The following is a 12,968-nucleotide window of genomic DNA, read 5'->3' as shown; positions in this document are numbered from 1 at the left end:
ATTAAGTTTCACAATCCTTAGAGCAAAAAAGGCAACTTCTAGGCGTTGCTAATGGAGTTTTCTGGTGAGTGGGAGACAGAACCTAGGAGCAGCCTCATCCCTTCCCGTAACCAAGAAACTATTGTTGGGGGTCAAATCATGTCCCAGCTCTACCTTGAGAAAGGGAGTTTTGCTTTTGAGATGTCTTAAGTGCTTTGAATTCCTCAGCTGAGAAGTGAGAGATGTATAGATAAGGGAGGGTTTCCCAGTCCCTTCACCAAACCTTGTGAGCTCAGAGCAGGTTTCTGTTACCAGGAAAAAGCTGTCTGCACTAGTGTTTAGGGGGTTCAGCTTCATTTTTCCGACCTTCTCTTTAGTCATTAATTCTCTTCATCCAGGTAACTGTCTTTTCCTCAGGGCCTGCTTTGTGCAAGGCATTGCTTGGTACTGCGAGGGACACAGAAATGGAAGTTAGGCATCTTACCCTTAAGTTGATTACACTATAGAAAAGGAGACAGGCCTGAGAATAAAGAACTTTGCAGTTTATGAGCACACAAAAGAGTGAGTGGATCTTCCCATAAAAGCACAACCAAGATGATCCCTTGCTGGACCGTGTGAATGATGGCTCTTGTGACTTCACACCCCAAGGATCCAGTGCTGCTTCCAGGAACTCAGAGTTGAGGTACCTTTGATAAAATGACCTTGATGTTCGCCCTTTCTGTGGGCCTGCCACCATTGCACCTAAAGTGGACCGACTCGCCCTTTGTCCTGCCCCACACTTAAATAAAAGTGAAAGATGAAATCAGATTTAGTGGAGACCCTGAAGACTAATTTTCCTAAGTGGAGTTCTCTTTCCAGGTCACATCTGAGTGTGTGCCGTGTAGTTGGTGTGACGTACCTCCCTTCTGTTTTTCTTAATTCTGATCTTTGGTTTAGAGAGCAATTTGTGAGGAGACATGAAATGTTTCTGGGGACAGCCCTGAGTTGTAGCTTGCTGATTTTCATGTGATTCTTGGCTACCTGCCAGTTTGGTTGAGGTTGAACTGTTTTCAGGGCAGGAAAAACGAACCTAGCATTTTGGTACAAAAACAAACAAGGCTGCTGTTGTACTTGATAAAGCTAAAGTTGCATCTCCGGCGACAGCCCATTAACTGTCTGTGACAGCCCACTGTTCGTGGTGAGTTGCAGAGACCCCTGATCTCTCTGGAGAGGGCAGTGATGTTTGTCCACGAAGGTAATAATTATTGGTGGAGTGACTGATTGTCATCACAAAAAGATTTTCTTGTTAGAGGGCAGAGAAGCAAGAGGCAGAAACCTTAGGAATCTGTTAAACTGGTTTCAGCTTCTGCTACTTTTATTTCTCTCTCTATTTGAAAGACCAAGGCTGTTTCATTGCCATGGGTGTCTTCCCTCCACCTCTCCTGCGCCACACAAAATCAACTTCAAGATTGATCATGTTTCAGTAGTAAATATAACAAGCAAAAAGAGAGCCTAAGATACGTAATAGAAGTTCCTGCCCTTGACATTCATGGTGCTGCCGTAGTCATCAGAAAGAAAACACGTGCTGGTTCAGGGTACTCAGTAAATACACACATGTGTAGTGGCCTCTGCGTTGACCCTCCAGCTGACCTTTGTGTCATCATCTTCAGCCTTTCTCGGATGCCCGTTTGCCCTTGTTTCCATGCTTTTGGTCGTGCTTGGCCCTGCCTGGTGTGTTCACCTTCCCATCCCAACCCTGCATGTTAGTCAGTTAGCCATCTCTTGTTAAAACCTTCCTTGGCCATTCTATCTGTCGACAGTGTCCCCTCTTCAAGCTCTTCTTGCCCTTAGCATCTATCCTTCTCCGATCCCATTTATTAAAGAGTGCCCACGATGGTGTCTGTGTTTGCTGTCTTTTCTCCCTAACTGGGTAATTGAATAAATAAATCAGGGCAAGGCCAATTTGTCCATCTTTCTTATGCTCATGGTCTGTCTTGGGTGGCTGGATGTGACCCTGACCATCAGGTCACAGAAGAGGGGGAAGTGACAGTTATAATATCAGAGTGGGGGAAAGGGGGCAGGAAGGGATAAATTGGGAGTGTGAGATTTGCATATACCAACTACTATATATAAAATAGATAAACAACAAGTTTACACTGTGTAGCACGGGGAACTCTATTCAATATCTTGTAGTAACCTAGAACGAAAAAGAATATGAAAACGAATATATGTATGTATATGTATGGCTAAAACATTATGCTGTACACCAGAAATTGACACAACCTTGTGAACTGACTATACTTCAATTTAAAAAAAAAAAAGAATACTATCTTCATCATGTTCAAGCCATTTGGGAGTCACACGGGCCTGGTTGAAATGCTTGAATGTATTTCAAGCTTGAATGAGTTACCTAACTTCACTGAAGTGCGTAGGTTTTTTTCCGTCTCTCAAGTATGAGCCATCAACATAGGTTAGGATCCTCCCTCTCTGAAATATATCATTTGATGTTTAGCAAGTGATTATGTACTGCAGTTTAGGGATGTTCACCCAGCCATCTTCTGGGGATACTCAGTACAATAGTAGGAGATCATCCATGGGTTTTCGTGGATACCTGGTTGAAGAAATAAGCCCCGTGACTTGTAGAACTCCTTGTCCTGCTCGGAAACCAGGAGAGGTGTGTTTTCTTGCCCCGGCAGGCTCGCTACACGTCTGCCTTTGTCCAGCCCCACGACACAGATAAGCTCATATTCTTGGTTTCTGGCAGCTGAATAATTCTTCACATTTCTACTTGGCACGGTTCTGGAAGTCTTTGTTCTGAGCTTGGAATTCTTCCCCTGGCATTCCCCAAAATAATTCCTTCAGGATCCTTTATTGGTGTCCAGCCTCAAGTTCGTGACGTGACGATGTCTCGGTTTGACTTTTATTGTAGTGCTCACGTTGGTTTGGGGTTTGAGTTAGTATTCATCTCTGGCTTTTTTGAGTTAGAACTCTCGGGTATTTAAACCGGGTTGGGCACAGCCTGAGAAAGATAAGAAAGGTCTTCTATCTCAGATGTGTGTTTGCCTCGCAGCCTCTACCCAAAGCTCCAGGAAATAAAATGGCTTTCGGTCTGGAGATTGTCTCCTGCCCGAAGCCTGGCAGTGGCTTTCTGTCCTGACAAAACCCTCTTTCTTCAGATTCCTTGATTGCGAAATTAGAAACCCGGGGCCCTCAGCCCTGGTCTCCTTCAGCTTCAGCTGGCCAGATGACGTTGGCGTGGGAGCGGTTCACCAGGTCACCTGAGATGCAGGGCGTAGAAGGTCTTCCTGCCAGCTCGCTCCTAGTGTGGGGGCCAGTTGTGTGTTAGAACACATGAGAACTTTAGGCCTTTCCCAGTCATTTACCTCACAGAACTCAGGCCCCAAAGTGGGTCAGGATGGGAGTTCTGGAGCTCCAGGGTCTTGACTATATGCTCAGGAATGCCACTGCCAGGTCCAGTATAAGCGACAGTCTTGTAAACAGGGTTCTGGAGCACCGACCAGGGACATGCGTATCTGCTCAGTGTCCAGCTGACCCTCAATTCTGGTTTTTGCCTCATTGGCCACTTTTGGTCTCATATCGTGACTCCTTTTTTTTGTAAAGGGAAGAGTCTTTGGAGCCAGAGACTTCATTCAAATCCCGTCTTTCTCAGTGCTAGCTGTGTGACCCTGGGCATGGTCTCCATAAAGCTCAGGTTCTGCAGCTGAGCAATAAGGATAATAATACCTACATCATGGGGTTGTTGTCACTTTAGGTGAAATGTTGGTTAAACAGAGTTCCTAAACCACAGAGGCTGGCTCGTTGTCAGTGCCGAATAACTCTCCCTGCTTCCATCCCAGAATTTAAAGATTATAAATGCATAGGCTGCCTAGAAAAATGTTGCCAAATGATTCTTTTTGTTTGTTTGTTTTTTAATTCTTATTTTTTATTGAAGTGTAGTTGCTTGCCAGTGATTCTTAAATCAACTACAGTGAAGGAATGACTTCCACCAGCCATGAACATCTACGCTTTTGCAGTATGTCTTCTTAAATAATGAGTTAATCAGAATCCAAAGGATTTCAGCATTACTAGCTCTGTGGGTTCTCTGAACTGGGAAGGAGGGTCCTGGCTCAGTGGGAGGATGTCTCAGACACTGCTTGGGGCCATACACAGTTGTTAAACTGCAACATTTTGACAACATAATCCTGCTTAATTCTGGTTTAGTGTTGACTCTTCCTGATTATTATTATTATTTTTTTAAATTGGTGAATTCAGCATTGAATTAAATTCTGCATTGTCAGGCAGATGACTAAAATGATTCTGAAGAAGGATTTGACTTAGCTTTGGTCTTCCTCATATGAGCCTGGATCACTTACATAAAAGAACCCCTTTTTTTCAGACTAGTAGAAATTGCTAATTATTGTCTTGCCTCTTAAATCCCCGAACTGACAACTTTCTCCTTGGTTTGTGGTGATATTTGTAGGGCATGGCAAAATGGGAACCCGCCTTCCTGGGAATGCCTGCATTTGCCAGTTCAACTTCTTTTTCTCCTCATCCCTCAAATCTCAGTGCTCAGTGAGGGTTGGTCAGGGACTGGGGGCAAGAAAAAGTAGATCAGTGAGAAAGAAGCCATTCTCAGCAATCACTTTGTTAGCGTATATGATGTTGGGTTAGGTGCAGTGTGTTGGGTTTGATACTGCCTTGCATACAGGAACTTGCAATCTTGTAAGAAGATAAAAGCAGACAAAGGCTGATTAGAAACACTGTGTTGAGTAGCATCCATAAAGGATGATTCATTAGGTTCAGAGGAAATTGGGATGCCTATGATGCAATTTTGATCATTTAGATTGAACTTTCACAAAATTATCTTTGGATCTCTAGTAATTTTGTTCCAACTCCACTTATTCAGAGATGACTGCTAGTGAAAATTATTTAGAAATGTGGAATGTTTCCTTAGCCCATTAGAGCAAAGGTGCTTGAGTATTTTGCTCATGGCCGTGTTTCCAGTGCCTAGACCAGTGTCTGGCACAGTGTGGGCGTTGAGTAGGTGTGGAATGAATGAATAGGTACACTTAACGCCATGTAATTTTCCCATAGAGCTGCAGATGTCACTCTGTCTTACTAGGGAGGGTCAGAAAGAATTGCCCACGAGGGGCTGAGGATGCCCTTTGCTCTAGTTTGATTGTCAACATTAATAATGCTGCATGTGTTGGGGGATGGTCAGTGGTTGCCAGGGAACTGAGGAAATGAAAGGAGGGCTTTGAAAGCTGCCTCTCTGCTCTTCCCTGTGGGGTTGTGCCTCGGTGTCCAGGCCTGCCTGTCTGGCAGTTTGGCCTGTATGTGAGGGTAGTAGCACAGCCTGGGATAGACTGGGAGACAGTGTCCTGAGAATAGATATTTGCTGAAGTGAAGATTGGCTCTCTAGTCCCCAGACACCTGCAGCAGCAGAAGCCACTTCACCCCTCTTCTCTTCTCCATAGCAATGAGGCTGTGATTTATTTTTTTATTTTTTATTTATTTTTTTTTTTTTGTGAGCCTGCAGGAAATGTCCCAGCTGGCTTGGCTCATTCATTTCCTTGTCAGGAAAGTCGACATGACCTTGACCGGCAGTGGGAGACCTGCAGCAAGCACATTGTGTGTCTGGCTAGATTCACTAATGATTGAAAAGTATTTTTTGGCAACTCACCTTGCTGGACGTGTTATGTACTGCTAATTTACTGTCTGAGGTGGAGGTGAAAGATACCAATTTGTGAAAATCATTTCTGATTTACCAGGGTATGCCCAGCACAGTGCCACTCCCTTGGGGGCCTTCGATAAGTATCACTGAAAAAAAAATTGTTGCAGAAAATAAAAAGAAAGATGAGATATACTTGCTTTGAGTGATGGAAATAGAATTAATTTGCAGCCTGGAGAAGTTATTAGAAAGTAACTTTGGACTTACAAAGTTCCTCTGAAGATTGTTCTCCTCGAGAGTCATTTCTGCAAGATGAAATCAGACACGAACCTTTGCTCGTGTGGTCTTTGGTAGAGCACTCGGGCCAGAGAAAGCGACTGTGACCTGTAGTTTAGGGAAGGGTGGCCAGATGAGAGCTGGCTTACACCACTGACTGGGAAAAGTCAGATCAGGACACCAACCCCAGGGCCTTTGTTTCCTGTGCAGAAGCTTGCTGTCAAGAGAGCCATTTTTTCCATAAGCTGAGCTTAGAGAAGAAAGCATGACAAACCTAAGGTGGTGAACTTTTCAGAAGCAAGAGTTGGTTTAAATATAGATGATCTGCTTCACTGGCAACTTGGAGGCTGCGATGGGACTTGTTGTACCTTTTGTAAGACAAGTGAGGAAAGATGTTGGCACCTGTACATGCAGTCTGTTTATGAAATATAAACTCTCCAGTCCAAGTGAGGGCTCGAGAGGTCAGCATCCAAGGTAGCATGTCCTACCTTAGCTGGGGAAAAGGTGCCTCTCTGAGTCCTCTCTGTGAATTGCGTCCATCCCTGGAGAAAGTTGAAACAGTCAGGTGTAGTGCACTGTTATTTACTGAGCACCAGCTCTGGCAGGGGAGCCGGTGGAAAAGTTTCTGTGAAACTGACAGTCACTGAGCTTGGTTTTCTTTCCCAAGGAGGAGAAATAATACCTCGGGAGCCATTAGAGTCCAGTCATTATTCAGAGAAATGTGGCTCTTTTCAGCCATAGAGACTTGATTTATGTACAGCCCAGCCTGCTCAGAGCCGAGGGGAGCTGATGGGAGTGGGCAGGGGGCTGCAGCTCCTGTCCTCCTCCATTGCAGGCTTCATCCCTAGGTGGGTCCAGGGCTAGCCAGCGTAGGTTTGCAGCACATCCTTCTCAGTACTCCACAGCAGCTGTCTGGAGTTTTTTCTGCCGGGCCTGAACTGATGTCATTTCCCCCTTGGCAGACAGCTTCAGCTCTGCTGCGTCTGAGATATGTCACGAGAAGGTGGGGGTGGGTCGGAGCCAGGCAGGGGGAGTAGCGAGGCGAGCAGGAGGGAGAGTGCCTGCTTGGTCCCAGGACTCTGTTTACTTTCTCTTCTTTGCTAAGGAAGCCGGTTAACCGGGATCGCTGAGCACCAGGCCCACCAGGGGAAATGCTCTTTCCAAGACCTTAACTTTTAAAAAGCCCTTTGTTCCCAACGTTAGTGTGGACGATGCTCTTGCAGGATGCCTTTCCTTTTGGGTCTTAGACAGGTAATTGCACTGGTGGTCTGTGGTCCGTGGATCGGGTTTGGGAAGGGAAGAAGGGTGTGGGAGCTTATTTATCGTCAGTTGTACAACTGCTTTGGGTGGAGGGAGCCTTTTAGAAAATGTTTCGTAGTTACCACAGGCTAGCTCCCACACAGAATTTTCCAGTTTTCCCTTCCTGCTTGCTAGTTGCTCCTTACTTCCAGAGCCATCGTGTCCTTAACCCCCTACCTCCCTGAGGTCTCTCTGGGGCCATCCATTCTGATTTTCCATTAGACACCATAAAAGCTTTGCCAAAGCTTTATGGGGAGACAGTTGAGGGGTGAGGCTGGGGAAGGGGAGAGGCAGAGCAGGATTCTTGATCAAAGCCCCTTTTATTCCTTCTCCATTTTGATTTGGCTAGTTAGCAGAGATTTCTTCACAGTTCTCTGGTTCTGAAGAGGTTCTGCGTTGGGGTGGGGGGGCCTCCTTTTAAAGGGGAGGGATCCCAGAGGCTTTTTCCTTTTAAGCCTGTGGTCAGGGCTGTGTGGCTGAGGGATGGCCTGAATGCCTCAGAGGGATGGGGGTGGGACTGACCACATTTTGGCCTTCCTGACCGATTTTTCAAAGCCAGCAGACCCCTGTGGCAGAGACTTGATTGCTTTGCGAGCCACCATTTGAAGTAGGGGCACTGAATTGTAGCCGGTAACCTAGTGTGGAATGAGAAAACAGTAGCGAGCGACCAACTGCGGTCTTCTGAGAACACAGCTGTTGCCAGCTATTTGTTCCAGGGCTTCTGAGAGCTGGCCACCCCCGCCCCCTCTTGGGTCTGAGAGGCATGTCTGTATCGGAATGTGTAACTGTAACCAGCGGCGGCTGTAAGAGTGGGTGGGGACAGACACACACCCTCTGCTGCCTGTTCCTGGGTGAGGGCTAGCCACAGATGAGCTCAAACCAGAAGCCTTAGAAAGTCGCTGCTGGGGACTGCTGGTTTAATTTCACTCTTAGAAAAGTGCTAGCTAAGCAAGCCTCCCTTGGGTTGCCTGAAATTCTTTTAAAAGGAAGCTTCTCTGAAAAGCTCCACACATTTCATGACTGCTCTTGTTCATCTTCGGTGTTCCTTTGATGCAGCTGATAGGTAGAGTAGGGGCCCTGTTTGAGCATCTCCTCAGTTCCCCCCCAAGAAAGGCTGACGTTTTAACCCATGGGCAGAGTGAGCCCTGGCGAGGATTTTGAGCCGCGTTGGAAATAGGATGAAGCACCCCATGCTATGTCAGCAGGCGGCGGGGATGGCGGCTGGAAACTGCCTGATAGAGTGGGAAGAGCAGGGCTGGCAAGCCAGAAAGACCTGTATCCTGCCCTCCCCTCCCCCTCCAGGGTCTGGGCTGCTTAACTGGTCTGAACCTTCTCTTTGAAATGGAAATCATAAAACCTACTGGAAGAGTTATTGGAAGGATTTCACCAAAGATTGTATTTAAAACATTAGCACCTTGGCTGGCTGAGTGGGTATTCAGTAAAAACGTAACTGTTATTTTTATCTACTAAAGGATGCAAGACTAAAGGATGCAGGGGTATAGGAAACTAGAAGCTAGAGGACTGGTTCCTTTACAATGGAAAATGTAGTGGGCAAGAGATCTTGCCCTGGGGTCTTGTCACTGCCATTGTGCATTGAGTGAGACTTGGGAGGCTGTCAGTTACTGTACCGGTGTAATATACTGTTAATCTTACATATTGAGATGTCAAGAGGAGGGCTCGTGTCCAGTAACCTCTGCTCCGTTAAGTGAAAGGATGCCACGGTGGGTAGAGAGAAGGACTGGGTTGGTTGTGGGGAGCATCTCCAAGGATTCACAGCAGGTGAATCTTTGTTCTTGTTTCTGAACGGGTTCCTGGTGGCAGGCTGAACTAGAGAGCTTCTCGAAGGCCTTTTCTGCCCTAGGCTTCTGTGGTTCAAACTTTACCTTTAAAAACCCTGAGTATTTTTGGTTACATAATTTTATGTCTGTCTAGCAATTCTGTGTCTGACAGTGTAACTATGGTCTTTATTGGAGCTGTGTAAAAGCCAGTCTTCTAAAGATTACTTGGTGATAGTTCTGTTTTTAAGAAAATGGCACAAAACATATATGCTGTTGGTCTTTATCATACATAGTATATGTGTACTTTCATACATTATTTCCTTCTTAATCCATGTAACGTCCCTGGCTTACATGGTGGTGTGATTCTGTTTCTAAGAAGGGCATGCTGAGGCTTACAGACGTTCAGCCACTTGTCCAAAGTTGCTCAGCTAGCCAGGGAAATGGTAACTGATTTTTTTTAACCCAGGTCTTTTCATTCCAAAGCCTGGAGTTTTTCTCACTACCTGCACTGTATTGCCCAGTGTCTGTGAGTGGGGTGGATTAATGCGTCATTCCAGTTGGGGTATATTTTCTGAAGGTTGTTTCTAGGTGGCCCAGGTACCAGAAAAGACACTGCTCGTCTCTGAGTGGCCATGTGCATTTTACTTTGTGGCAGGTTCTTATGCAGGCAGCATCTACTGAACAAAGCCACTGCATGGAGATTTTGAACACTTAACGAATGTGGACCTGGCACAAAGGATAAGGAAAGCACAATTCTTACTTCCAAGGACCTCACACTCTAATGCAATAGTACTCAACATGCATAAAAATCACCTGGGAGAGTGGAGCTTATTAAAATGTAGATTCAGTAGGTGTGGGCCCAGGGCCCAGGAATATGCATTTCTATTACGTTCCCCAGGTGGTTCCGACCCAGGTAGTTTCTGGCCATGCTTTGAGAGACTCTCCTCCCACCCCCAACTCACCCCCTACCCTACCAGCTGCACTTTAGAAGCATGGAAATAATTACATGACAATGCGCTAAGCCTGAAACAGAGGAATTCCCCAGGAACTAGGAGAGCAGAGGGTGGGGAACTGTCTTAAATCAGGCCTGGGGAGGGGGGTGGGCACAGAAAGCTTTCCTGAGAAGGTGATACCTGATCTGAGTCCTGAAGGATGAGTAGGAGTTTACCAGACATGTGATCCGGGAAAAGAGCATTCCAGACAGATCAGGTGGACAGTGCTGTTTTTGTTTTCTCCTGCGGATGAGAAGGGAAACTGTCATCTGTGAGTCTTGGTAGAAAGTATGCCTGAGACAAGACAAGAATCTTGGTTCACCAAGTGTTGGTGTCCTTTATGACACAGAGGAGGAGGAAAGCATTAGGGGCTTTCAATCTGATGGTTGTGCCATGAATTCAGTGTCTGTAAAGGGCAGACAGGCCTTAGGCTGTATTAGTTCTTCCATTCAAAGGACAGTTAAGACAGCTCACAGTGTTGGCTAGAGAACAGTCTTTTTGTGCTTAGAGGAGCTAAAGTTCAGAAGAGAGTCACCTGCTGAACTTTTTGTCTGTGGCACCATGTGCCAAATTTTAGATACAACATGCAAGTCAGCATGCTTTCCCTTTATTATCTGGCAAGATCAGAAAAGGAATTTTCTGGTTAAGAGGGAATCCATCATGTATCCCTAAACAGATGGATTCCTGATTTTCAGAGAACAAGATTGCAACAGAATGTTCTTGGTTTGCTGATTTGAATGAATTCTATTTCATGTTTAATTCAGAAGGTATTGATTTTGAAATGCTGGAGGGTTTTCATGACCAGCATCTATGTCTGAGAAGTGTTGCGCACCTATTGACTCAAAGCATGTTGTGAGTTCAAAGAGGTATAAACTTGAACCCTGCCCTCACAGGCAGGCCCAGATGTAGAACAAGCATGCAGGTAATTGGAGCATGAGGCAGGTGGCATTAGGAGTGGCTACAGTTCAGAGGTGTGAAAAGATGGCTTTTGCAGGTGGTCCTTTCCACAGTCCAGTGGTCTCAGTTGTGGCACTGTAGACATATGGAAGGACGCAGGTGATGGCAAGTTTTAGTTGATGGAATGCAGGCTAGATCCATCAAGACAATAATTGATAATCTTGCACCTCGGAATGTTGCCTTTTTCTGTGAAAATGGTGTGGGTCTGGGACCCTCTCAAGCAGTGTGCCCTTGCCCGTGTTACAATGTCATGGACAGAAGGGCTCTGGAGGCCAGCTCCTGGCCCAAGGGGCTGTTTGCATTCTTGAAAAGGGGAGCTGGTGCCCACAGGCCCTTGCTTGGTCTGATGCTGCAGGTGACAGGGCAACCAGAATGTTGAACCCCCGTTACTCCCTGGACACAGTAGGAGATCTTGGGGGCTCCCAAGGATAACACTGACCATGCTGTGGTGGAAGACGGCCTGGAGCGCAAGGGGGGAGCCATGACCGGGGGAGGGCAGAGGGAATTTGCCCACTTCTCATTTAAGCCCCCCAACTGCTGAATATCAGCCAACATTGACATGATACTTCTATTATTTCATCACAGCAGCCATCATTGAGGTAGGAGGGCTTATCTCCTTTCTACTGTGAGGCAACCGAAACTCAAGTTACCATTTCGTGATCACACAGCTAATGTATGGCGGTGGTGGCTCTGGAAGCCAGGTCTCCTCGGTGTTGTCCTGCTCTTGCCTATACCTGGTATGGTACCTGCCCCCAAATCTGTAGCCAGACCTTCTCCCCTGCGTGCCCTGTTCTCTGCACGGGACAGAGTGTTGACTCCCAGTCACCATTACCCTCCCATGTGTGCTCAATTAGCCTCTCTCTATTAAGCAAGACCCTGCTGGGAAGGGGACTGGCTGTCTATAATGCAGCAAACACCAAAGTCACACTTGTTTTTACTACCAGAGGCTGAAGCTAAAATTCTCATTGAAACTCATCTGTGAAAACAAGTGACAGCTCCATAGAACACCCTCCTGTCACCTAAAGATGAGAAAGGATGGTTCTCATCCAAGCCCTTTCAGGTGACTTAAAAAACCCCCAACTATCTCTGTTGCAAGAAGCTGCTTTTTTAGAGGAATGTGCTTGTTTTTCATCACATTCCTGTCATCAAAGCAAAGAGAAACCAGCAGACTGGACAGTAACTCAGTGGAAAAGAAGACTGTATCTGCTGATTTTGAAACTTTTATCCAGGATGGAGCCAAAGAAAACATTCACTTCCTCCAGTAATATCCCATGAGTTTGATCCACCCCCTCCCACCCCTTTTTCTTGAAGAGGTAAATTTTAGTCCAGGAAAACAGAATTATTTGGGGCTACTTAAAAAAAAAAAAAAAAAAAAAAAGACAGCATTAACAACTGCTATGAAATTCCTTCCCCTGGCCTGACTCCCTAGCAGCCAGACCATAACTCTCCCTCCCTGGCACTTACTGACTTTGTTACAAATTGGTAGCAACAGTGAGCTGAAACAGCCCTGCATGTTGATCTGCTTTAGCCATTTCTGTGTTCCACTCTGTAGCCATAGCTGCTCTGGGCAGGGCCCAACTGGACTTGAACCCTGGACCACACAAGAGGCATCTGTTGCTGAAAATGGTGATTCAGTCCTAGGTGACTTGCTGGCCTATCTTGTTCTTTTAACTAAAAGAGAGAGGAGGGGCAGTGGCAGAAAGCTATACTCATCGCAGGACCAAGGGAGACGTGCTTTGAGAATGGCCAGAGTGTGACACAGTGACTGCTTTTCCTACAAATGGCCTATGGTTTGCTGGGACTGAGTTGCACAGAAGACATTGGTTCCCTGGGGTATTGCATCAAGGAGGCCAGAAAATTCATTATTGTTTGAGTCTCTTGCTTAAGAAACATGCTCTCAGGGACTTCCACTGAACTGTGACGCATGGTCTCATTCTTGGTTTCAAATACTGCCCAGCCTATCCTGTGGTTTTCATCAAGGGTTTGGAAATCCTTGGTCACCCACCAGGCAGTGGCTTGAATACCTGTGACCTCCCA

The 12,968-nt window shown here is 46.2% G+C and overlaps 1 protein-coding gene across 2 annotated transcripts in view; it reads left to right on the top strand.

Moving 5' to 3' along the window:
* The window catches only part of WBP1L (WW domain binding protein 1 like), a 52,816-nt gene that overhangs the window by 13,631 nt on the left and 26,217 nt on the right, over window positions 1-12,968 (top strand). The window contains exon 1 of one of the 2 annotated variants that reach the window (XM_045507371.2): window positions 6,954-7,156. The exons of the other annotated variant lie outside the window; for it this stretch is intronic. Within the exon in view, the coding sequence (XP_045363327.2) occupies window positions 7,130-7,156 (27 nt within the window). The 5' untranslated portion in view covers window positions 6,954-7,129. Of the gene's footprint in view, window positions 1-6,953; window positions 7,157-12,968 lie in introns of those variants that run through there. 2 annotated transcript variants of the gene reach the window in all.

Source organism: Camelus bactrianus, chromosome 11 (assembly GCF_048773025.1).
Source record: "Camelus bactrianus isolate YW-2024 breed Bactrian camel chromosome 11, ASM4877302v1, whole genome shotgun sequence".
NCBI classification, from domain to species: Eukaryota; Metazoa; Chordata; class Mammalia; order Artiodactyla; family Camelidae; genus Camelus; species Camelus bactrianus.
This window is presented reverse-complemented; position numbering and strand designations above follow the sequence as displayed.